Raw genomic sequence first — 25,748 nt, 5'->3', positions numbered from 1 at the left:
TGAGGTTAACAGGGTCAAGGTCACAGCAAGGTCTTGTGCTTCATCAGCACATGGCTTTGTCCTGACTACTGTGATTAAGGCACTTGTGCAATTACAATCTGTTTTCTTACAAGCAAATAAAGTTGGCAGGCATTCAATGTTGGCACAAATGGGTTAACTTATTGTCTTTCAGGTCACAGTAGGGTTTTTTTTTCCCTTATCATCAAGAAATTTAAATATTGTTTCATGTAGCAGTAAACTGTTTCATAATTTGCACAGAATAAACATGTTCCATCAGACAGAGTCCTGGTCATTCAGAGTATTATTTGTCTATTTATAAAATTAGCAAATATTTTTTTCCATTTGTATGTGAAAAGATAATGGCACTCTTTGTTCAATATTGCATAGTTTATGTTCCTGAGTACTGCTAACTTTGTCAAACAGCTGATGTCATGAACTGCCGTTTAGATCTCTGCTTCTGGGTCACAGGTAAGTTGCTTGGAGGACTGCAAAGTTGACACCAGCGCTGTGGAAAGAAGCAAGTTGTTTTATTTTTATTTATGTAGTAATTTGCTATATCATTCCAGAAACAGAGTAACAAAATATCCCTTGCGAACAGATCTGCACACCTATTCAACCAACAATCATGCACAACTCATCCAAGCAGCACACAGCACACACACTTTTTTCTCTACCCAAAAATAAAGTGAACCTAAATTTTCACTGAACATACTGTAGTTTATTCTGCTTTTTGTACCAGTTACACGCTGGTCAAAATCATGCACCAGAGGTTTTTTTTTTTTTAACCTTTTTCTCCTTGTCAGTGTTATGGTGGCCCTCTGCTGACTACCACCTTGTTGTTGTGGAGGGCCTTGTGTGTCTTGATAAAACCGAGAGCTATTGCTCCTGGTAGGGCCACCCAAGCCAGACAGGTCAAAGGGAAGAGGCCAGATGAAGGAGTAGTCCAATCTTACCCCTGTCCACGACAGCTGGCCAGGACACCCCATGGCTGGGTATTAAGGTGGCAGCCCCACCACCTGTCTAGTCTGCATCGTGTTAACATCCCAGCCAGGTGAACCCTTCCCTGTTATGACACCTACCAGAGATAACAGGACTGAGCTTCAACAGAATCAACTCGTCTCTTAACAGACTACAATTCATGGATCTACAACACACCATCCGCATCGCAACTTTGAACATCTTCAGCCTTCTCCATACTGGTGCAGCCACCCTTCTATTCCATGAGCTCTCCATCTATATCACCACCTTTGGCGGTCTCTGTGAGGTTCACTGGATGGATAGCGACGAGTGTACAGCTGGTGACCACATCTTCCTCTGGAGCAGACCACTTGATGGGAGGGAACATGGCGGAGTAGCACTGGCCCTACCTAGAACGGCACACCACTCCCTGATTAGCTGGGAGCCTGTGAATGACCGTTGTCATCACTGTTGCCTATGCTCTAACCAACATTGCAGATGACCAGGAGAAGGACACCTTCAACAATCAACTTCACTCCATTCTTGAGTGTGTTTCTCCACATGACTTCTCCATTCTCCTCACTGACACCAATACTACCCTTGGTGCTCTCACTCGGAATTACTCCTCCACTGTTGGTACCAACTTTGTGGACCCCGCCACCAATGCCTCCAGCTCTTCACTGACACTAACATGTCTGTTGCATACTCATGGTTCCCAAGGAAGTGTATACACCACTGAACTTGGTATAGCAATGACAGAGTGATGCAACGAGCTCTGGACCATGTCCTGATCAGTCGCCGTTGGCAATCCAGCATTACCATCTGTCGCATTTATTGTGGCACTCAGCTCGGCAACACTGATCACTGCCTCCTTGTTGCCCATTTGAGACCATACCTGAAGGCCAACCTTGTCAATAGGCACCAACCTTGAGCCAACTCATACCGGCTTCATGACCCAACCCTTCATACTCCGTACAACTGCTCCATTTCCAACAGATGCATCATGTTGGCTGCCAAAGTTATTACTGACTGGTTGACCTTACTCAGTTAACAAGGTGACCACCATGAACATTGGCTGCCCTCCCACCACTGCTCAGCAGTCCTGGATCTCCAACAACACCCTCATCATCATTGAAGAACATAGTGCTGCCCGTCTTCACGGTGATCAGCCTGAGTATCATTGACTGAACATGACCTGTAACATTGCCATAAAGATCAACCATGAGAGATACTGGAACATCAAGGCTGCAAGGCTGGAAGATGCCACCCACCGCAACGATCAGAGATTGGTCTACCGTTTCCTTCATGATCCTTGTAGTGGTCCTTGCAAGAAGGTCATCCATATGAAGTCCAAAGATGATGACATCATAACTACCAAACATGTCTGTCTTGCCTGGGTTGAGCACTTTCAGGAGCACTTCCAACAACCTCCTCCACCACCCCATCCAGACCTTCACGCTGCTGCCGCCTCCACTACCAATTACAGCCATGACTGCCACACTGACCTGGTCTACAGACATGAGGTAGTGAAGGCCCTCCACAAGCTCAAGAACAATAAAGCCCCAGGTATCTGCAGCAGGGCGGCACGGTGGTGTAGTGGTTAGCGCTGTCGCCTCACAGCAAGAAGGTCCGGGTTCAAGCCCCGTGGCCGGCGAGGGCCTTTCTGTGTGGAGTTTGCATGTTCTCCCCATGTCTGTGTGGGTTTCCTCCGGGTGCTCCAGTTTCCCCCACAGTCGAAAGACATGCAGGTTAGGTTAACTGGTGACTCTAAATCGACCGTAGGTGTGTGTGAGAATGGTTGTCTGTGTCTATGTGTCAGCCTTGTGATTACCTGGCAACTTGTCCAGGGTGTACCCCACCTTTCGCCTGTGGTCAGCTGGGATAGGCTCCAGCTTGCCTACCACCCTGTAGAACAGGATAAAGTGGCTAGAGATAAATGAGATGAGATGAGGTATCTGCAGCATCACTGCTGAATTCCTCAAGGAGAGCGAGGAACGCATGATCAACTGGCTGGTCACTATCATCAACCATGTGTGGGTGATGGAGGAGCTGCCAGACAACTGGCAGCATGGTGTTATCCTCCCATTTTGGAAGAGGAAAGGCGACCATCTTGTATACAACAACCACCAAGGAATCACTTTACTTTTTGAGGGTATTTTCTGGCATTCTAATGATTTTGGCACCCATACCCACCAAACTCTTCACCTGAATCCTCCTTGACCATGCCCTCCCTGCCATCAGATCCAGACACCACCTTCAACAGGTGGGATTCATGCCCGGCCCATCAACTACTGACCACATCTTTGCTTTATGGCTCCTCGTTGAGAAGTCCCGCAAGTTTTATCACCTTTATTAACCTCAAGGCTGCCTTTGACACCATCGACTGACCTACCATGTGGAATATCCTCCACACCTTTGCCCTCCCACCAAAGCTAATCACACTCTTCATGATGCTCTACGATGGCACTGAGAGCTATGTTCGGATCAACGGTAAGGATTCTGACTGGTTCCCAATTGCTGCCGGAGTTCACCAGGGCAGTGTGGGCAGTGTGACCTGTTCAACTGCATCATATACCACCTAATGACTGCAGTCTGCAACTGCTTCCCAGGTGTCCAGCTCAGAGACTACCGCCTGATGGACTTGGATTATGCCAATGACGCAATGTTGTTCTGCTGCTCGTTGGCAGAATTGAATGGAGCACTTCATGGTTTCAGTGAGGAGGCATCCAGGCTTGGGCTACGTGTCAACTGGTCCAAGACCAAGCTGATGCATATAGGTGACAGTTCTGACTCACCACCCATCGTCATTGGCACCGATCACATTGCATTCGTCACGTCATTTTTTTTTTTACTACCTGCAATCGGAAGTCGCTAACAATGGCGACCTTCTCACTGAGATCAATAGGCGATGTGGACTGGCAGCAGGCATCATGAGAAGCCTTTGGAAATCACTCTGGAGATGACGTGACATCTCCTGACACACCAAGCTATGGGTCTACAATGCTGCAGTTTTGTCTGTGCTGCTCTACGGCACTGAAACTTGGCCTCTCAGCAAGACCATGGCCACCCATGTTCTCGGTGTCGAGACCCATGCCCTCAGGACCATTGAGGGGGTCCGTTGGTATGACCATGTCTCCAACAAGGAGCTCCACCGGAGGACTAACCAATCAAACATCCTCCGTACCATCTCACAGCACCATGTTCGTTGGCTCAGACATGTCCTGTGCTGCACAGATGACCACCCCACAAGAGCCATTTATGAGTTTGATCCACCAATGGTGGGATGGAGATGCCCTCGCAGCTGACCACACACCCATTGGAACAATGCCATTCGTCAAGACCTCCAGCAGATTAATTTGAGGCTGGAGGACATCCCGGCACTCAGGCAAAACCATGAGAGATGGCAGAGTTCATGGCACTGGTGGGCTCAACGCCCTGCTGGCATGAGGATTAGGAGGGAGGAGTGCTATGGTGGATCTGGAGCTTATCTTAAGAAAACTGGAAAAAGTCAAGAATACAGTTCACTGCTGAGCAGCATGCAAATACACACATTCACACACTTATTCAGAGCTTGGAGCAATTTAGTCAGTTTATCTACTGGGATGTTTTATGAGATAGACGGAAACTAGAGAACCCATAGAAAACCAAAATAGACACTGTAAAACTGTGAGACAGCAACACTATGATATACAATACGCAACTAAGATGATGTGAACTATAACATGAAAGCAAAAAGCATAATACCAGACTCATCATAATATTCTTGCTATCTAGATGCTGCGTTTCACTGCAAACAATGGGCTATGCAATATGTTAAATTTGCGTACAATAATTCTGGGTAAAATTAGTGAGAATTTTCTCCAGGCCTGGAAAACTGATTTTTTTTCCTTCTCAAAATATATAGTCAATGCCAAACAGGGTAAAGGTGTAAGTTGCTTGAACTTTACAGGCCTGAGGAACGTGTAAAATTCAAGTGGTGAGCAACATATAAGGAAGGGAAGAGAAGTTACGTGGCTATTCTCACCTGCTTGAGGTTACCTTCTGCTTTCCATAAGCGGCCCAATGCCCATGCAGGAACCAGCAGGATGGAGGAGAGGGCCATCAGCCAGCCCAACCCATATGCCCAGGCTGGGTACACATACCAGCGGTTAAACTTCAGAGGCTGGTACTCCACCAAAGAAAATATGAAAGATACCTTGGGTAAAAGGAAGAGAGAGTGTTAGTCAACAGTAAAGCCCACAAATAGTAGCAGGTAGCAGCAATGTTGTATTTGTGTGAAGAGGACACATTTTCCATTTACGAGGAAAGGACATGAAAATGAGCTCTGTAACTGATATGTGGAGAAAATACTATGAGACCAGGGATATCCAATAATTGTTTAGGTTCTTCTCTAATAATTAAATCAATTATTATTTGCATTGTTCAGATTATCTGAAATGGCTTTATCTACTGGTTGTTTGAGACACTATAAAATATTAGTTAAATCTAATAAGAGTAAGGTTCTTTTTGTTAAAGACAATAGTGTAACAGCCAAACAGAAGCTTACCAGAAAAAGAAATGGGGTAATGTATTTCCAGCACAGCCTAAAGATGACATGGGGGTATGACCCTGTCATGTCTTCAATGATCTCAGACATTCGTTCAGCCCCTGAAAAAGTAATGTAGGCATGTATTAAAGTTTTAATGAGGTCTTTAATGGAGATTTAATGGGTTCCTTCAGTCCCAATCAAAAGTTTGGACACCCCGACTTATTCATAGCTTTTTTTTCCTGTATTTTGACTATTTTCTCCATTGTAGAACAATACTGAAGAAATCAAAGCTATGACATAACATTTGGAACATATATGGAACTATGTAGTAAACAAAAATTGTTAAAGATAAATGTTTCATATTTTATATTCTTCAAAGTACAACGCCGATTCCAAAAAAGTTGGGACAAAGTAAAAATTATAAATAAAAATGGAATGCAATAATTTACAAATCTCAAAAACTGATATTGTATTCACAATAGAACATAGACAACGTATCAAATGCCGAAAGTGAGACATTTTGAAATTTCATGCCAAATATTGGCTCATTTGAAATTTCATGACAGCAACACATCTCAAAAAAGTTGGGACGGGGCAATAAGAGGCTGAAAAAGTTAAAGGTACAAAAAAGGAACAACTGGAGGACAAAATTGCAACTCATTAGGTCAATTGGCAAAAGGTCATTAACATGACTGGGTATAAAAAGAGCATCTTGGAGTGGCAGCGGCTCTCAGAAGTAAAGATGAGAAGAGGATCACAAATCCCCCTAATTCTGTGCCGACAAATAATGAAGCAATATCAGAAAGGAGTTTGACAGTGTAAAATTGCAAAGAGTTTGAACATACAGTATCATCATCTACAGTGCATATCATCAAAAGATTCAGAGAATTTGGAAGAATCTCTGTGCATAAGGGTCAAGGCCGGAAAACCATACTGGGTGCCCGTGATCTTCGGGCCCTTAGACGGCACTGCATCACATACAGGCTTGCTTCTCTATTGGAAATCACAAAATAGGCTCAGGAATATTTCCAGAGAACATTATCTGTGAACACAATTCACCGTGCCATCCGCCATTGCCAGCTAAAACTCTATAGTTCAAAGAAGCCGTATCTAAACATGATCCAGAAGCACAGACGTCTTCTCTGGGCCAAGGCTCATTTAAAATGGACTGTGGCAAAGTGGAAAACTGTTCTGTGGTCAGAGAAATCAAAATTTGAAGTTCTTTATGGAAATCAGGGACGCCGTGTCATTCGGACTAAAGAGAAGAACGACCCAAGTTGTTATCAGCGCTCAGTTCAGAAGCCTGCATCTCTGATGGTATGGGGTTGCATTAGTGCATGTGGCATGGGCAGCTTGCACATCTGGATAGACACCATCAATGTTGAAAGGTATATCCAGGTTCTAGAGCAACATATGCTCCCATCCAGGTGACGTCTCTTTCAGGGAAGACCTTGCATTTTCCAACATGACAATGCCAAACCACATACTGCATCAATTACAGCATCATGGCTGCGTAGAAAAAGGGTCCGGGTACTGAACTGGCCTGCAGTCCAGATCTTTCACCCATAGAAAACATTTGGTGCATCATGAAACAGAAGATATGACAAAAAAGACCTAAGACAGTTGACCAACTAGAATCCTACATTAGACAAGAATGGGTTAAGATTCCTATCCCTAAACTTGAGCAACTTGTCTCCTCAGTCCCCAGACATTTACAGACTGTTGTAAAGAGAAAAGGGGATGTCTCACAGTGGTAAACATGGCCTTGTCCCAACTTTTTTGAGATGTGTTGTTGTCATGAAATTTAAAAATCACCTAATTTTTCTCTTTAAATGATACATTTTCTCAGTTTAAACATTTGATATGTCATCTATGTTCTATTCTGAATAAAATATGGAATTTTGAAACTTCCACATCATTGCATTCCATTTTTATTGACAATTTGTACTTTGTCCCAACTTTTTTGGAATTGGGGTTGTATTCACTGTTTACCTTAATGATGCTTTGCACACAATTGGCATTATCTTAACCAGCTTCATGAGGTAGTCACCTAGAATATTTTTCAATTTGTGGGTGTGCCTCATCAAAAGCTGATTAGTGCAATTTTTTGCCTACTTAATGTGTTTAAGATCAAACAGTAAATAGTAACTGCCCTATTCCACAATTGTACTAATCCATATTATGTCAAGAACCGCTCAACTAAGTAAAGAGAAATGATGATCCATTATTACTTTAAGACATGATGTGTCTTTTAATTCAAGCAAAACCATTGAATCAGAAGGTGTGTCCAAAATCGAGTAGTATTGTGTTTACCTATAGAAAATAACTTACATTTACCTATACGCTCAGCAAAGGGTCCCAGGCTTAAAGGCATAATATAGTAAATGTGTCTCCACTTCTCAATGTGAGGCAGGATGCTGTATTTATAATGCAATGAGTGAATAACTATACAAGATAATCTAACTTATTTTGTTTTTTGACTCTGTACTCCAGCATTTTAAAGGAATTTGTATCAAAACTTTTTGAAACATGAAGGAATCACAGCCATTATTATAGATAGGTGTTCTTAATGCAGGGCACCTTAATATTCAGACAAATCAACATGATTGTAATTAAAATGATCTTCGGTACAACTGTCCCTGCCTGGACATTCCCACTCCAGACCACCAGTGGGCACCCTCCTGAGTTTTGAACCTCTATTTATTTGCATTTTCTGTTTATCCATCATATAGAAGCGCATGGATGTATGGTAGAAGTGAGTAGCTAACTATCCAATTAACTATAGTCTCTTAAAATGCATGGACTACGTATAAGCAGCTTGTGAATACAAATTTACAAATGAATTTGAGAATGCAGTTAATATGTGAGGTGTTTGTGACCCACCAAAGGCCCAGCCCACAGCCAGAGACTGAAACACAGAAAGGATGATGATGCAGGCTCCATTACAGGCATAGTAGTCAAACAACTGAAACACGTACATACCACCCTGCAAGATAGAATCACAAATTAAATTTCAGATCCAAGTGTGTGACAAAATAATGATGCTTTCCTAGTTTCAAAACTGGAAGAAAAAAAAAACAGGCTTTGGGAGAGAAAGGTGTAGTCGCACATTATAAGACCGATGGATGTGTTGGAGGGACTTGATGTCCCTGTCAATATTGTACAATTTCCTGAGACCTTGATGTACAAAGCTTTGAAATAATTCAATAAACTCTGCTTTCAAAGGAAAGAAACCCAGTGAACCTTGCTTTTGTATTTGGTTATAGCCGTATTATTCTCTCAAATAATATGTACATCTATTAATGGAAATATTATGTCAATATATGAAACTCTTGCTTTATTTGTCCGCTGAATCTCGGAGTTAAAAAAGCCAAACTTCTAATGCTGTTCAGCAAACCCTGCCAGAAGAAAACCAAAAACCACACATCCTGACTTAACTGAGACTCAAATTAAACATTTCACAGTATTTTAGAGAAATTATTTCTGTTTCTCTTGTGTGTTCTCATTGCCTTATACTATGTTAAGCTCCTACAAGAGCTATTACCAGTTTAGCGTCTTTTAACATACAGTACATGGTTTTGACTGCAGTGACTGGCAAGCCTCATTGTTTCTACCCTCTTTTTTTTGTATTATCCCCACCTCTGTGACCATGGTCAATTGAATGAAGAAGCAGACAATACAGAAAAGAAGCAGGAAGATTTCTCGGCATCCAGTTCTACGTAGCACTTTTGGAAACATGTCAGTCACTGATGTAACGATGACCTCCATTGCAAGAAACTGGAACACAATACAAGTACAGCAATATACTTAACAGTTTAACTGTTCAAACTTATTTCTAAAGATCAAAACAATTTAGGTTGGCTCTTTTGATGTGATGAAATGGAAAAATCAAGCAAAAGTCACAAGGTAAAGGAGAGGTGGCCAAGAAACCAAAGAGGTACAAGACAATGCATCACTGAAGAGACATGCACAAACATCACTGACCATGTCTTCATTCATGACAAGACAATAACACAATTCAAAGCACCATGATAGAGATCACTGGCATCTATAATGCATGACAACCATTCTTACCTATGGCACTCACACTGCAGATTTGTGCCTATGGCTAAAATTACAGCCATGCCGATATTCAGTATAACCACACTCTTGCTTGCGCGATACTGCTTAACTATTTCAGCTATTATTTTAAAACCCTAAATAGTGTCTCTGGGTGTGTGTGTACATGCACCTGTGTGTCCAGACCAAGCAGAATAATCATAATGAAGAAGCACACAGCCCACAGCTGAGGCAAAGGCATCAACGCCACAGCTTGAGGATAAGCTACAAATGCTAGGCCAGGACCGGGGGGGGGGATGAAATTGGAATAAGAAATTTATATACACAAGGTGTAGTTATTGAATAATAAGACTAATGCTGTAATTGCATTTTAATGAAGAAAAATTACATTTAAATTCCTTCCCCCTTTAATATATTCCCCCTTCTGCAACTACGCACCACTGCATTCCAGTCTCCCACTGATCATAGCGGTATCCAGTTATTTAGCACAAAAGTCTTTTAGCATACGTTCTAAAGTCTCTTAGCACAACTCTGGATTATGGTCACAATAATAGAAAAAAAAAAAACATCATTGATATAGGAAGGAGTTTATTATAATTGATTAGGGACTGGAAGCTGGAATTTCTACTGCTGTACATGTTAAGGATCAGTTGTTGATCCCTGAAACGTGGACTGAAAATCCAATTCTTTGGTGTCTTTGGATATTTTTAGTTAAGCCATAACAAACCTTGAATTGTGGGCACCTTCATAGATAACTTCAGTCACTTCTGATCATATCACAAATTCAACTGACTGTCAATAATTACTCTTTTGCCGCATTAATTAACTGGGGGATTATGTCTCTTGCCCTGCTTGACAACGTGTTTTGCCAACTAAGAAGTAACCAACGGTTGCGATATGTAAGCAAATGAAAGAAACTTCCACTAAAGTATCCTAGAACGAATGGCAATTAAATAAAAGTGAAATATAAAACGTTGAGGCATGACAAAACAATCAAAATTAATATATCAATTGTTTATAATAGGTAATCGTGAAGCAAAAAGAAGAGATTACGCTAAGATGTAAGGGTTGTTTGATCATCAAAACAAGTCTCGAAGCTGTGGCTAGTTTACAGGGAAATCTCTCGTTTTCGATCGGAATCTCAGTAACTTTCATTAAAAAAAATCCATCAAACATATTTAAACATGATGAGTAAGTATTCATAATAAAGTGTTCTTGGAGCTTATGCTAGAGAACAGAGTTGTGCTAAGAGACTTTAGAACTTGTGCTAAAAGACTTTTGTGCTAAATAACCGTAAACCATCAAAGCAGTGCAGTAGGTCTTCTTCTATTAGTTGTCTCAGAAACTCCATCCTTTTCTTCTTCACTTCTTGAACAGCCTCAAACCAGGTTCCCCTGAGTGCAGGCTTGATTTTAGGGAAAAGAACAAATTCAAGCAGTCAAGTACTGCAATGTGTTTCTCGGCCAAAAACTGCTTCACTGAGAACACAATGTACAGGAAAACACCCTTCTCACCCAAGATGAAGAAAGCCCGACAAAGCAAGCCCAAGTTCCAGACCATGTTCATTGTTTTCTTTGACATTAAGGGCATAATTATGGAGAATTGGGTTCCATATTGAGTAACAGTGAACAAACACTACAAATGGATTCTAGAAACTTTGCAAGAAATGGTCAGAAGAAAGAGGCCACAACTGTGGGATCATAGTTCCATCCTTCATCAGGACAATGCATGAGCATACCCAATACTCTCAATGAAGTTGAAATCCATCGCAGTACTTTTTTTCTTTTCCCTTAAAATCAAGTCTGCACTGAAGGGAAAGTGTTTCAAGTCTGTTCAAGAAGTTAAGAAAAAAAAATGGAGTTTCTGAGACAACTAATGGAATAAGACCTACTGCACTGCTTTGATTAGTGGAAGACCAGAATGCAGCAATGTGTAGTTGCAGAAGGTGAATATATTAAAGGGGAAAGGAATTGAAATGTATATTTTCTTCATTAAATTTAGTATGAAATATTGGCCATTTTGGGACAATATGACTGATCATGCAGATTTTTTTTTTTAAGAGGATAGTGGTCAGGTGAAGCCATTTATCATCACATAATTGTGTGTGCCCTTTTATCATTGTTATTTAAAATCAACCAAATGGGCCAAATCAAAAGTTGATATACTATTGAATGGTTTGCCTCATAATATACACACACAAGTTAACATTCACAGGTTTAAAAGGCTATAAGAATGTGTGTCTTTTCCCTGGTTTCCACACCTGTGACTTGTCATTAGTGTCTATGTATAAATAGTCAGTGACTTTTATAGCGGGTGGCACGGTGGTGTAGTGGTTAGTGCTGTCGCCTCACAGCAAGAAGGTCCGGGTTCGAGTGTGTGGAGTTTCTTTCTGTGTGGAGTTTGCATGTTCTCCCCGTGTCCGTGTGGGTTTCCTTCGGGTGCTCCGGTTTCCCCTACAGTCCAAAGACATGCAGGTTAGGTTAACTGGTGACTCTAAATTGACCGTAGGTGTGAATGGTTGTCTGTGTCTATGTGTCAGCCCTTGTGATGACCTGGTGACTTGTCCAGGGTGTGCCCCGCCTTTCGCCCGTAGTCAGCTGGGATAGGCTCCAGCTTGCCTGCGACCCTGTAGAACAGGATAAAGCAGCTAGAGATAATGAGATGAGACTTTCATAGCTCTTAAGACACCCCTGCACATTTCATCTAGGGCTGCACTGATTTTGCCCGATACTGAGCCATGTGCATTGCAAAAGAAACAAACATGGGCTACAGGTTTGAGTTGCCAGGAAAAAAAAGCCTGACTTTCTTCCAGAGTTTTTGAGGCTCTTCTCTGTCCTGCTTGGCATCTTGTAAACAATATTATGGTTTGGTGGCACTGATACAGTAACAGCTTTTTTCTGGCAACTCAACCATGCAACAGCCACATCACTTTTTTTGAGAGAAACTGAAGTTGCTTGTGGGTTTATTTTGCATCCTGAATAATTTTCCTGGTGGTTTGAAAACTACTGATTTACATTTTCCAGTGTTTGGATACCTTAGGGGTGTGTGTGTGTGTGTGTGCGCGCGCGTCTTTTCCCAAAGTTCAGCAACCTTTTATTGTCCTTCTTTTCACAATTCTTTGTCTTTCCCCACAGCTCACTATCTAACAGTCAGTGCAGACCTGGATGAAATGTGCAGTGTCTTTCAAGAGATAATAAACTCATTCACAATACACAGACACAAATTAAATCAGTCAAGTCACAGATGTGGAAACTGGCACTTAATAGCCATTTAAACATGTGGGTCAACTTGTGTGTGCATGTTATCAGGCCAAATATTCAAGGGCATGTAAACTTTTTTTATGAAAAGGGACATTTGGGTGATTTCAGTTATCATTGATTTAAAATGGAAACACACTTGGGTGATGATAAACGAATTCACCTGAACACTATGTCAAAATCAAAAAGGTTACCTGCTTCGTTGTTTTCCAAAAAATGGCCAATAATTCAAATTCTGCGAGAGTATGTCAACTTGAGTAAATCTCACCCTCTTTATATACAACCCCAATTCCAAAAATGTTGGGACAAAGTACAAATTGTAAATAAAAATGGAATGCAATAATTTACAAATCTCAAAAACTGATATTGTATTCACAATAGACCATAGACAACATATCAAATATCAAAAGTGAGACATTTTGAAATTTTATGCCAAATATTGGCTCATTTAAAAGTTTCATGACAGCAACACATCTCAAAAAAGTTGGGACGGGGCAATAAGAGGCTGGAAAAGTTAAAAGGTCCAAAAAAGGAACAGCTGGAGGACCAAATTGCAACTCATTAGATCAATTGGCAATAGGTCATTAACATGACTGGGTATAAAAAGAGCATTTTGGAGTGGCAGCGGCTCTCAGAAGTAAAGATGGGAAGAGGATCACCAATCCCCCTAATTCTGCACTGAAATAGTGGAGCAATATCAGAAAGGAGTTTGACAGTGTAAAATTGCAAAGAGTTTGAACATATCATCTACAGTGCATAATATCAAAAGATTCAGAGAGTCTGGAAGAATCTCTGTGCGCAAGGGTCAAGGTCGGAAAACCATACTGGGTGCCCGTGATCTTTGGGCCCTTAAACGGCACTGCATCACATACAGGCATGCTTCTGTATTGGAAATCACAAAATAGGCTCAGGAATATTTCCAGAGAACGTTATCTGTGAACACAATTCACTGTGCCATCCGCCGTTGCCAGCTAAAACTCTATAGTTCAAAGAAGAAGCCATATCTAAAAACATGATCCAGAAGCGCAGACGTCTTCTCTGGGCCAAGGCTCATTTAAAATGGACTGTTGCAAAGTGGAAAACTGTTCTGTGGTCAGACGAATCAAAATCTGAAGTTCTTTATGGAAATCAGGGACGCCGTGTCATTCGGACTAAAGAGGAGAAGGACGACCCAAGTTGTTATCAGTGCTCAGTTCAGAAGCCTGCATCTCTGATGGTATGGGGTTGCATTCGTGCATGTGGCATGGGCAGCTTACACATCTGGAAAGACACCATCAATGCTGAAAGGTATATCCAGGTTCTAGAGCAACATATGCTCCCATCCAAACGATGTCTCTTTCAGGGAAGACCTTGCATTTTCCAACATGACAATGCCAAACCACATATTGCATCAATTACAGCATCATGGCTGCGTAGAAGAAGGGTCCGGGTACTGAACTGGCCAGGCTGCAGAGTCCAGATCTTTCACCCATCGAAAACATCTGGTGCATCATAAAATGGAAGGTACTACAAAAAAGACCCAAGACAGTTGACCAACTAGAATCCTACATTAGACAAGAATGGGTTAACATTCCTATTCCTAAACTTGAGCAACTTGTCTCCTCAGTCCCCAGACATTTACAGACTGTTGTAAAGAGAAAAGGGGATGTCTCACAGTGGTAAACATGGCCTTGTCCCAACTTTTTTGAGACGTGTTGTCATGAAATTTAAAATCACCTAATTTTTCTCTTTAAATGATACATTTTCTCAGTTTAAACATTTGATATGTCATCTATGTTCTATTCTGAATAAAATATGGAATTTTGAAACTTCCACATCATTGCATTCCGTTTTTATTTACAATTTGTACTTTGTCCCAACTTTTTTGGAATCGGGGTTGTATATATACACATATAAAGAAGGTGAGATATATGAATGACACTTCATCCATTCTTTTTCATTTTTCACACAAGTTATACCTGACTCTGCCACATCCTCAATAGGAACACCTTGCACATGAGCCATGAAACCCAGAACTGAGAACACTGCAAAGCCTGCTACAAAACTGGTACCACTGTTTAGCAGACACAGCCAAAAGCAGTCCCTAAAACACATTTACATAATTACATTACACTCAAATGAGGCATAATATCTATGATATTCTTGCTGAAATCTTATTTACATTGCAACTATGAGACCATTTTTGGATCAAATAATGGTTAACATTATTTTATTGATTCCTTTTACTTTCAGAAGGTTTATGCCCAGTGACTACCTAGGTGTGGTTGAGAAGCTCCTTATGACCAGATAAGTTTTTTTTGTTTGTTTTGTTTTCTTTTTCCCACATGACAGCAGCATTGCTGCTTTGAAAATGCAATAAATTTGCCTCGTTTTGACTAAGGTATGATTTGCAAGACAAATGCACTACTCAGAGCAAGCAACTGAGGTCTTCTAATGGTTTTGTCTAGATTAATCACATTGTTATTATGACGACCACAAAAGTGTCGCATTTGTGTTTTGAAAAATGAGAATATTCAGACTTATTGTCTTTTATTTGAATACAATTTAATGTACTTTATTTTGGAAAAATGTATCCAAGGTTTTTGCATTCCAATATGGTCTTCCTCCTTTGAAGTGAATTGTGGTGTATTTGCTTCGGGCCAGCAGGTGGCAGGATCGGGTGGCGGGTTTAGCTGTGTGCATTGTTGGTTTTCCTCATTGCTGCAGAGAGCTTGAACCTGACATGCTGTCTCCTTGTTTCTCTCCTGTGTTATAGGAGTATATCTGTTCACGCAAGGTGCCGTTGCCACGGTACCCATTACATTATTCTCTTTTGCATGGGTGAATGCAAGATAGCTTAGGGTTGAATATGTGTATCACTCTCAAAGGAAGTGTAGATTTGTATAAATAATTTAGCAGTGATTTTCATTAAAGGGTACAGGACACTAACATTTGCTGCATGGGCTTTAACATGAACACAATTTATAAGGCAGTAGCCTAATTAACCCGCATGGCAGCACTGTGGCGGCATCTGTTCTTTTGGTAAACCTGATGTTTGTCCATCACGGGACACCGTAGTTGTGCAGGATGCCATTTTGGTTAAATGTTTTTATATATGGATCTGGGGTGACGAAGCCAGCAGCCAATAAAGTGTTGACAGCCACAATCCAGAACCCCTGTCTCTGGTGCTTCATTCTCTCCTCAATCATCACCCCATCACAACAACAAAACACAACGTAGAGTGTGTTTTAGCCTCCCTAACCTGGATGTGTAGGGAGGCTTCAGCATGTCAGAGAGGGTTACATCTTTGGTGCTGTGACCCAGATTGTGGTGCATTGAGACCAAAGAGATAAAGTGAGGGCAGCATCCCTAACTACGCTGCTGTATTGAACTGTGTTCCTGTCAGTGAGTGGACAGTGTGTTGGACTGACCTACTATCACCTGCACATCTGTGTTGGCAAGGTACTCACCTTCTCCAGCATATCCTTTTAAGACCGGAGTGAAACTTCTTGCATTGTGCTTTCATTTGAGGACTTTTCATGATACCCTGTCAAACTGAACTGCTAACTGAATTGAGCATATCTTGTGAGAGATTCTGGAACATGTTCCAAGACATGCGGTTAGGTTAATATGGGACGGCCTTGGGCTGAGGTACCCTTGAGTAAGGCACCTAACTCCCAACTGCTCCGCGGTTAGCATGGCTGCCCACTGCTCTGGGTATGTGTGTGTGTGCTCATTGCTCACGCGTGTGGGCATGTTCACTGCTTCAGATGGTTAAATGCAGAGAGGAAATTTCACAAGTGTGTGATGAATAAAGTTGCGCTTTCTTTCTTTTTCTTTCACTGTGTTTGATATTAAGCTAGAGTCACTGATCATTCACAATCATGTTTTTTGGGGTTAGGCTAAGAGTTGTGTTTTGACAATGTGAATGTAATTTAAGTTTAATGTGAGTTTCATGTTGATCCATGTTCGTCATTGCACATTACTGAAAAAAGCACAGTTTTACACACACAGTCTAATGTATTACATCAACACATACTTGTACAAAACAATTGATACACACTATTTTCCACTTTGTCACTCACTAACAGTTACACTAGTTAATGTAATTTGGAAAAAAAAATCAGAACGTTGAATGACTATGCAGATTATTAGTTACAGCTAGAAGGTGCCTCTGCTACAATACCAGGCATCCAGCCCTACACTGCACCTACAACAGACCACAGCTATGACTCTCCAAACATGGCACAATCCCACCCTTTAAGAGAAGGGGCAACAGCTGACACCCGTCCAGTGAACCAACAGCAACCAGTGAGGCCAAAGCTTAAATATCTCTCTAGGCCCACCAGCACTCAACTGCAGAGCCCCACTCAAGACCACCACACTGGTGGGCAGCCCACCTACTCAGGACCAAGGGCACAGCTCATCCCACCAGCCCCAATACAGCCATCTCACACTGACCACTGCTCTCCTCCAGCTCATGCATCCACCTTGCCAGGCTCTAGATCTCCAACAGAGGCACCCTTGCTCTGTTTTGATGCCAGTCGTGTTGTGTTGCAAGACCAAGCCACCAGACCAACAAGTCCGACTACAGCCTGCAAGGTGAAGCCACTCCAGATGTACAGACAACAGTGGTCTCTGCTCTTCCATTCCCAGCCAGTGTGAACAGGCCCACGCTCACCCTGCACTTTCAAAGCCTCCCATACCCCACCTTCCCAGAAATGCAAACTGCACAGCAGCTCCCCATGAATCAACCCCCCCCCCACACACACACACACACCAAACCCCAGCCATCAAGTCTAGCCCCCAGGTTTACACCAATGATCCTTATAGCTCCCCGGTGGGCCCAAGGCCCCATGCCAAGCACTCAACCACCACAAACAATGAGTATTATGAACAACTCTCCTTCTGTTAAGCAGACCTTCCCAGATTCACAGTATGTGCCAACTCCCTGTGCACACATGGCACAAGCTGCTGTCCACTACTCCCAGGACATGATCAGTGGTACATTTGACCACATCATCATGGTACCCATCCCTCTGAGTATGCAGCTTCTGACCACACAGCCCCTGCCCATGCTCCAGTGCATGCCTCAGACCCTCAAGCCAGTATGTATGTCAATGCACACCCACACCACTACCTCCATACCATACATACACTCATCTGTACAAGCCACCACTAAAGACTCCTGTCAGAGCCATACCCAATACAACCCTTCCACTGGCTGCCTATGATGCCTTCATGCAAACTAATGAGGTAAAGAATGTCCAAGTTTTCACTGGCAGTGCAGACAGCAAAATGCTTGTGGAGGACTGGGTCTGCTATATGCAGTATCTCTTGGAGGCAATAAAGCTCCCCACACACCTCCGCTTTTCGACCGTCGTGCCACACCCGAGTGGTGAGGCCAGGAAGCTGGTTCTAAATCTACCTCCCCATGACCAAACCCCTGAGAAGGCATTTGAGGAACTGAGAGCAGAATACAGTGACACACAAGGATCCTTAGATCCACTAGCTGACTTCTACGAATGCAGCCAGAGGTCTGGAGAGTCTGCCTGCTCTTATACTATAGCACTGGAGGCAATATTGAGAGCCATGGAGGAAATTCAGAGAGGGGCCAGGCCCTTCCCTGATCACAATAGTAAACTCAACCAGCAGTTTTTAAGAGGCCTTAATGATGAGGGGGTGTATGCAAGGATTGCACCAATGAAGCCCGGGTTTTTGAGTTTCCAAGAACTGAAAGTTGAGCTCAGAAACCTCGCAAGAGAGACTCAAAAGTTCCAGTCACAGCAAAAGACAAAGAAAACCTTCTCCCAGGTGCATGTTACATCAGAGTGTGAAACAAATGAGGTCAGAAAGGGTAACACATTCTTCAGAGTGGTCATAGCTAAAAGAGATGGTCAAGAAATTAGCTCTTAGCCAAGAGGAACAGATGATCAAGTTGACCCACCTTGAGTTGAGAATAGCTGCACCAACCCCTGTTTCCCCACCAAGGGTCCAGCCACCCCCTGGAACAACCACCCAAGGCTCGAGTGTGACATGATACCAGTGCGGGAAGCAGGAACATGTAGCACTAGTCTGCAGAGCAGTGCTCCCAGAGCCCAATCTGCTCTGGACTCACCAATCCCAGCCAGTGACCCCAGCAGAGGGCAGCACACCCCACTCAGCTCAACCTTTAAATGCTTAGAGCCCATGGTAGCTGGGGCAACCATAGGCAAGCAGCAAGACCCCCCCCACTGCAGGTGAACAAAATTGATGAAGAGGACACTCCCATAGTGGGTCCCAAGAATGAGGGGGAAGTGGAAGTCAATGGAAGAAAGTGCAGGGCTCTCATTGACTCAAGCTCTCAGGTTACCAGTATTACTCACATATACTGGTGCAACCACCCCGACCTCCAAAAACAAACTATGGTCCTCTAAAATACCCATAGAGGGTGCAGCAGGTCAGTGTGTGCCCTTCTATGGCATCCTGCACATGGAGTTGAAAGTGCTGGGGAAATAGTTCAAGACTGTAATCAGCTTTTGCGGTCCCTGATTCTGAATATCGTTCCTCTGTCCCTCTGCTTGTGGGAACTAATGTTGTCTCTACTACCAGGAGTCACCTCCAAGCAGCCTATGACCAGCAGTTTCTCCAGCAAGTCAAGGAAAGCCATCCAAAGTGGTACACAGCTCTACTGGAGATTGGCAACACTGAACATGGAGGAGCAGACGATATGGTGGGCCCTGCTGTGTACACTGGCTGTAAAATATGCATCCCGGGGGGAAAAGAGATGGATTTAAAGGAACAGTCCACCGTACTTCCATAATGAAATATGCTCTTATGTGAATTGAGACGAGCTGCTCCGTACCTCTCCGAGCTTTGCACGACCTCCCAGTCAGTCAGACGCACTGTCACTCCTGTTAGCAATGTAGCTAGGCTCAGCATGGCCAATGGTATTTTTTGGGGGCTGTAGTTAGATGTGACCAAACTCTTCCGCGTTTTTCTTGTTTACATAGGTTTATATGACCAGTGATATGAAACAAGTTCAGTTACACAAATTGAAACGTAGCGATTTTCTATGCTATGGAAAGTCCGCACTATAATGACAGGCGTACTAACACCTTCTGTGCGCTTTGGCAGCGCATTGATACGGAGCTCAGATATCAATGCCCTGCCGAAGCGCACAGAAGGTGTTAGTACGCCTCTTTAAAGAATTTCTCCAGATCATCCAGGGTCCTTGACTCTGTCTTGTGCTCACTCCTCTTCAGCTCAACCCACAGGTTTTCACTGGGGTTCAGGTCAGGGGATTGAGATGGCCATAGCAGAAGCTTGATTCTCCAAAACATTGTGTTAATTTGGACATACGCTTCAGATCATTTTCCTGCTGGAAGATCCACTGATGGCCCAGTTTTAGTTTCCGGGCCGAGGCAGCCAGGCTTTGATTTAAAATGTTCTTGTATTTCATGAAGTCTATGATGCCATGCACCTTAACAAGGTTTCCAGGGCCTTTGGAGGAAATACAGCCCCAAAACATCACTAAACATCCACCATAGTTTACAGTTCGGATAGAATTCTTTTCATTACAGCCATCCTTCTTTTACTTCAAAACCCATCTTGAGTGTTTATTGTCAAAAAGCTCCATTAGGCCATCAGAGTTACATCAGACCACAGAACACGGTTCCAGTCAAAGTTGTCATAGCGTATTGCAAACTTCAGGTGCTTACATTTGTGATTAACTGACAAACACATTTTTTCTGGCACACCTTCCAAATACAGTGCCTTGCAAAAGTATTCATACCCCTTGAACATTTTTCCACCTTACAACCACAAACTTAAAAGGTTTTTATTGAAATTTTATGTGATAGACCAACACAGAGTAGCACATAATTGTGAAGTGAAATGAAAATGATAAATGGTCTTCAAAATTTTAAACAAATAAAAATCTGAAAAATGTGGTGTGCATTAGTATTCATCCCCCTGTCCTCTGATACCTCTAAATACAATCCAGTGCAATCAATTGCCTTCAGAAGTCATCTAATTAGTTAATAGAGTCCTACTGTGTGTAATTTACTCTCAGCATAAATGCACTTGTTCTGTGAAGGCCTCAGTGGTTTGTTAGAGAACACTGAAGAACAAATAGCATCATGAAGACCAAAGAACTCACCAGACAGGTCAGGGATAAAGTTCTGGAGAAGTTTAAAGCAGGGTTAGGTTATAAAAAAATATCCCAAGCTCTGAACATTTCAAGAAGCACTGTTCAATCCATCATTCAAAAATGGAAAAAGTATGGCACAACTGCAAACCTACCAAGACATGGCCGTCCACCTAAACTGACAGCGCGAGCAAGGAGAGCACTGGTCAGAGAAGCAGCCAAGAGGCCCATGATCACTCTGGAGGAGCTGCAGAAATCCACAGCTCAGGTGGGAGAATCTGTGCACAGGACAACTAGAAGTCATACACTCCACAAATCTGGCCTTTTTGGAAGAGTGGCAAGCAGAAAGCCATTGTTGAAAGACAGGCATAAGAAGTCCCGTTTGCAGTTTGCCAGAAGCCATGTAGGGGACACAGCAAACATGTGGAAGAAGGTGCTTTGGTCAGATGAGACCAAAGTTGAACTTTTTGGCCTAAATGCAAAGCGCTATGTGTGGTGGAAAACTAACACTGCTCATCACCCTGCACGCACCATCCCCACTGTGAAACATGGTGGTGGCAGCATTATGCTATGGGGATGCTTTTCTTCAGCAGGGACAGGGAAGCTGGTCAGAGTTGATGGGAAGATGGATGGAGCTAAATACAGGGCAATCCTGGAAGAAAACCTGTTGGAGGCAGCAAAAGATTTGAGACTGGGAAGGAGATTCACCTTCCAGCAAGACAATGACCCTAAACATACAGCCAGAGCTACAATGGAATGGTTTAGATCAAAGAATATTCATGTGTTAGAATGACCCAATCAAAGTCCAGACCTAAATCCCATTGAGCATCTGTGGCAAGACTTGAAAATTGCTGTTCACAGATGCTCTCCATCCAATCTGGCTGAGCTTGAGCTATTTTGCAAAGAAGAATGGGCAAAAATTTCAGTGTCTAAATGTGCAAAGCTGGTAGAGACATACCACAAAAGACTTGCAGCTGTAATTGCAGCAAAAGGTGGCTCTACAAAGTATTGACGCAGGGGGGCTGAATACTAATGCACATCACATTTTTCAGATTTTTATTTGTTTAAAATCTTGAAGACCATTTATCATTTTCGTTTCACTTCACAATTATGTGCTACTCTGTGTTGGTCTATCACATAAAATCTCAATAAAAACCTTTTAAGTTCATGGTTGTAAGGTGGAAAAATGTGAAAAAGTTCAAGGGGTATGAATACTTTTGCAAGGCACTAATCTGTTGGCATGGAGGTGGCATCTGATGGTGGTTTTGGAGACTTGGAAACCCCAAGATTTTACTTTTTCATGTAATTCACTAAAAGTGATCCTTGGGTATGTATGTATGTATGTATGTATGTATGTATGTATGTATGTATGTATGAATGCATGCATGTATGCATGCATGCCTCTCTTACCCTCCTCCTCACTGTACATAGGGGCAAAATAAACTTGGGTCCTCTTCCAGGCGAGTTTGTAACAGTTCTATTTGGTGTCCACTTTTTTATTGCCCCAACAGTAGAAATGGACATTTTCAGGTGAGTAGCTTTTTTTAATATCCATTCCCTGCCTTATGAAGGTCAACACACTTCTCCCTCATTTGGTTTGTGTGTCTTTCCCCTACTGATGGATGACTAAGGGAAATGGGCCTCTGTGTCACCTCATATTTGTGTCCCAGTTAATCAGGAAGTCATGGATTACAGCTTGAAAGTTCCTACACTCCAATCAACTCAATTTACGGTTTAAATGGGAAATATGCTTTAGTTACATCGTGTTCACTATAATTTCTTGGGGTGCCAATAATAGTGGCCTGTGTTGTTGGTTAAAACAATTTTCTTGATGAGGGATTTGTTTTTCTCTGAATACATTTATTTCAATTCAAGGTTGGATTTTTCGCATTTTTTTCAGTGCGAAATGAAGCGACTTCCAAAAGGTGGATTTTTTTCTTGACCCTTTTTAACTGATCTTTACAAAGGGTCCCAATAATTATGGAGGCCACTGTAGGTTTCAGTATTTATACCCATTGACCTAATTATCATTATTGAATGTGTTGCAAATTAATTCATGTTAATTTATGGTGCCTTATATTTAGTCGTGTAAAAACTATTTTAGTTTAGTGCAAAACATTATCATCATATAGCTAGATGGGAGAGAAATGTTGTTTTACAAAATATTCAGGTCACCTGTAGCAGTTGTTGCTGCTTTGGTTGAAGCTGCTTAGCACAGTCAATATTCCCACACCTGTACTATAAGAGTGGATAATTTGACTGGCTGCCTCCATCCATACCTGCACACCCACACACAGAAAAATTTATAAAGGTTGTGAGTAACACACTACACTTACTTTGTTACCTGATTTTTGTTTATATGCCAAGAATTCTTAAACCATTTCCTTCAAAACATGCCCATAATAAAGTTATATTTTGAATAACAGTTATCCATTATAAATTTGCTTGTCAAATTTTGCTGAAGATTAACTTCTAAACGCAAGTGTACAGAATGTTTCTTTAGACAGAAAATACTTTGTTTTTTATACAGAGAAAACATAAAAGACAAACAAAAAATCCCATTATGGGGGGGGGGGGGGGTAATGTATTTTAATCATCATTGGTCTTTCAAAATAACCCCATAGAAATAGTCAATGAACGTGTTAGCCCTGTGTCTGTGTGTGTTTACAGCACCTGAGGCTCCAACAGTCGCTGGAAGTCAGGATAGAGGTAGAAAATAACACCCTGCATGGCTCCAGGGAGAGTCAGTCCACGAATCAGCAACACCAGCAACATTACACAGGGGAATGTGGCTGTGAAATACACCACCTCAGAACAGTGGACGGAAAACACATTAAGTAATGCCATGTAAAATGAGTTCCAATGTTGAATTTAAGTGTTTATGACTTAATCATTCCTAGTGACTAATATGGACAGCCAATTGTGGAACCCAAGCACACATTCACCTTCCCAGTGGACTTGACTCCTTTCCATATAGAGAAATAGCATATGATCCACATTGCAATTAGACACAGGAGAATCTCCCAGTTGATGTTACCTACTTCATCAATACCTTTGGAGATAGAAAGCACTCTTCGCCTGTATAATAATATCATGGAAATAAGTGATAGCATAATATTCTCTGTAACTTGTGTAACGCCGTATGGATTTACTACATAGTCCATCTTGGTTAACACTAAATTTTTGTAACTACTGAAATGTTGATTAAAAGCTTTACTACATTTGCATGTATATGACACTTACTCCCAAAACTCAGTGGCTGCTGATGTGGAGTTGACCCGTCTGGTCCAGTTGGCATTATTTACAAAAGTAATACAGCTGTCTGAGGAAGAAGAAAAGGGAATATAGACAGTTTGGCACTAATTCTCATTACAGTAAATGTATGTATACTCCATCAGTGTTTTTGTTTACAGTTATATATTTGGAATGTTGCCTTTAACAGATATTAAGATATACATTTTGTAAACTGTATCAGGTTATACTCTAATAAGTTACCCAGCAGAGGAGGATAATGGGATGTGAGGAGACATAACCTCGAGGATGTCAGAGTGGGGGAGGTTTTGAAGGGATGGATGGAAGTTAAAGTATTGGAACAGCAAAGCCAATTCATTTGGGTTTGAGATAATTAGATGAATGAGACAAAATAATTTTTTGAATTTAATTTCCTTATTTTCCATCTTGATGTTATAACTTAGACCATGATACATTTGTTTTTAATTGAGCAAAAGTAACTGAACAGATCGCCTTGGATTAAAATAAAGTCTCTCATTATCTCTAGCCGCTTTGAATGACATTATTTCCACATTCACTGAATATGAGCAATCATGATTGGCTACTCTACTACTAGGCTATCAGCTAGTATATTGTGAGTCGAGAAAAACAAAATGAGAGAATGTTTTGCTGGACCAACCAAGGATGAAAAAAACTCTACTTGAAAAAAAAAGTTTAAAAAAATATGGAATGAAAGTATTTGATGGTAAGAACGCATCTTTATTTTTCAAGAATTACTTCAGCATTTTTCACAAACTCCTGTCACTTTGCTGGTTTGTTTCCATTCTTCATCTTTAAGCATTAAAATTTGTTGAAATTATTTAGACTGGTTCAAAAGCTCAAAGTAGTTTGAAAATTACATCACTGAAATGTCCAAGGAAGAATTAAATAAATGTCTAAAGCTATTCTATACCTCGGTATGACAGCAAAATAGTACTTTCTACAAAAAAACAAAACTAAAGTCAATTTGTGTAGCCATTGATAGGTTTTTAAGAAGTCCATCGAAGTGGAAATTATTTTGCTGGACGTTTTGTATAAAGATTTTATCAAATTTGCAAAAAATAAAAACAAAAATACTCTCTCAAAATCCAGTGAATGTGGATATAATAAAACAATTATTCCACTCAATCTCGTTGTACATGACTTATAGCCATCAGCTCATGTATGACTCGATTTCGTGGAATAATAATTAACTATCCATTGCTTGTAATAACTGCATCATACCAATGACCGACTGACATCACCAAACTACATTCTTCTGTTGTGATGTTTTTCCAGGTTTGTACCATAGCTTCTTTCAGTTATTGTTTTTTTTTGTTTTTTTTTTTGGAAGGGTCTAGCATAAATAAACAAATTTCATCTACCAGAAAATGTGAATTAATTCATATGAAAGAAAATGTCCTGGATCAGGTAGCAGTCAAACGAGAATCTGTGCTGGGAACACTGGATGCAAGGCAATCACTGGACATCACATATACAACCATTTACACCAGTGCACACTTTAGAAGAAAAAGAAACCTTTGTCACATGCACACTTCAAACACAGTGAAATTCATCCTCTGCATTTAAC

General features: G+C 41.6%; 1 protein-coding gene across 1 annotated transcript in view; it reads right to left on the bottom strand.

The window, feature by feature from the left end:
* Positions 1–415: 415 nt before the first annotated feature.
* Positions 416–25,748, bottom strand: part of LOC132888106 (sodium- and chloride-dependent GABA transporter 3-like) — a 50,716-nt gene continuing 25,383 nt past the window's right edge. Inside the window, exons 4-14 of the mRNA XM_060924099.1 lie at positions 24,152–24,230; positions 23,854–23,986; positions 23,582–23,716; positions 23,084–23,187; positions 14,763–14,884; positions 9,717–9,832; positions 9,125–9,262; positions 8,369–8,471; positions 5,504–5,604; positions 4,982–5,152; positions 416–505 (exon numbers count right to left, since the gene is read on the bottom strand). Coding sequence (XP_060780082.1) covers positions 416–505; positions 4,982–5,152; positions 5,504–5,604; positions 8,369–8,471; positions 9,125–9,262; positions 9,717–9,832; positions 14,763–14,884; positions 23,084–23,187; positions 23,582–23,716; positions 23,854–23,986; positions 24,152–24,230 — 1,292 coding nt within the window. The remainder of the gene's footprint in view (positions 506–4,981; positions 5,153–5,503; positions 5,605–8,368; positions 8,472–9,124; positions 9,263–9,716; positions 9,833–14,762; positions 14,885–23,083; positions 23,188–23,581; positions 23,717–23,853; positions 23,987–24,151; positions 24,231–25,748) is intronic.

The sequence above is a fragment of the Neoarius graeffei genome, chromosome 6 (assembly GCF_027579695.1).
Source record: "Neoarius graeffei isolate fNeoGra1 chromosome 6, fNeoGra1.pri, whole genome shotgun sequence".
Taxonomy (NCBI): Eukaryota; Metazoa; Chordata; class Actinopteri; order Siluriformes; family Ariidae; genus Neoarius; species Neoarius graeffei.
This window is presented reverse-complemented; position numbering and strand designations above follow the sequence as displayed.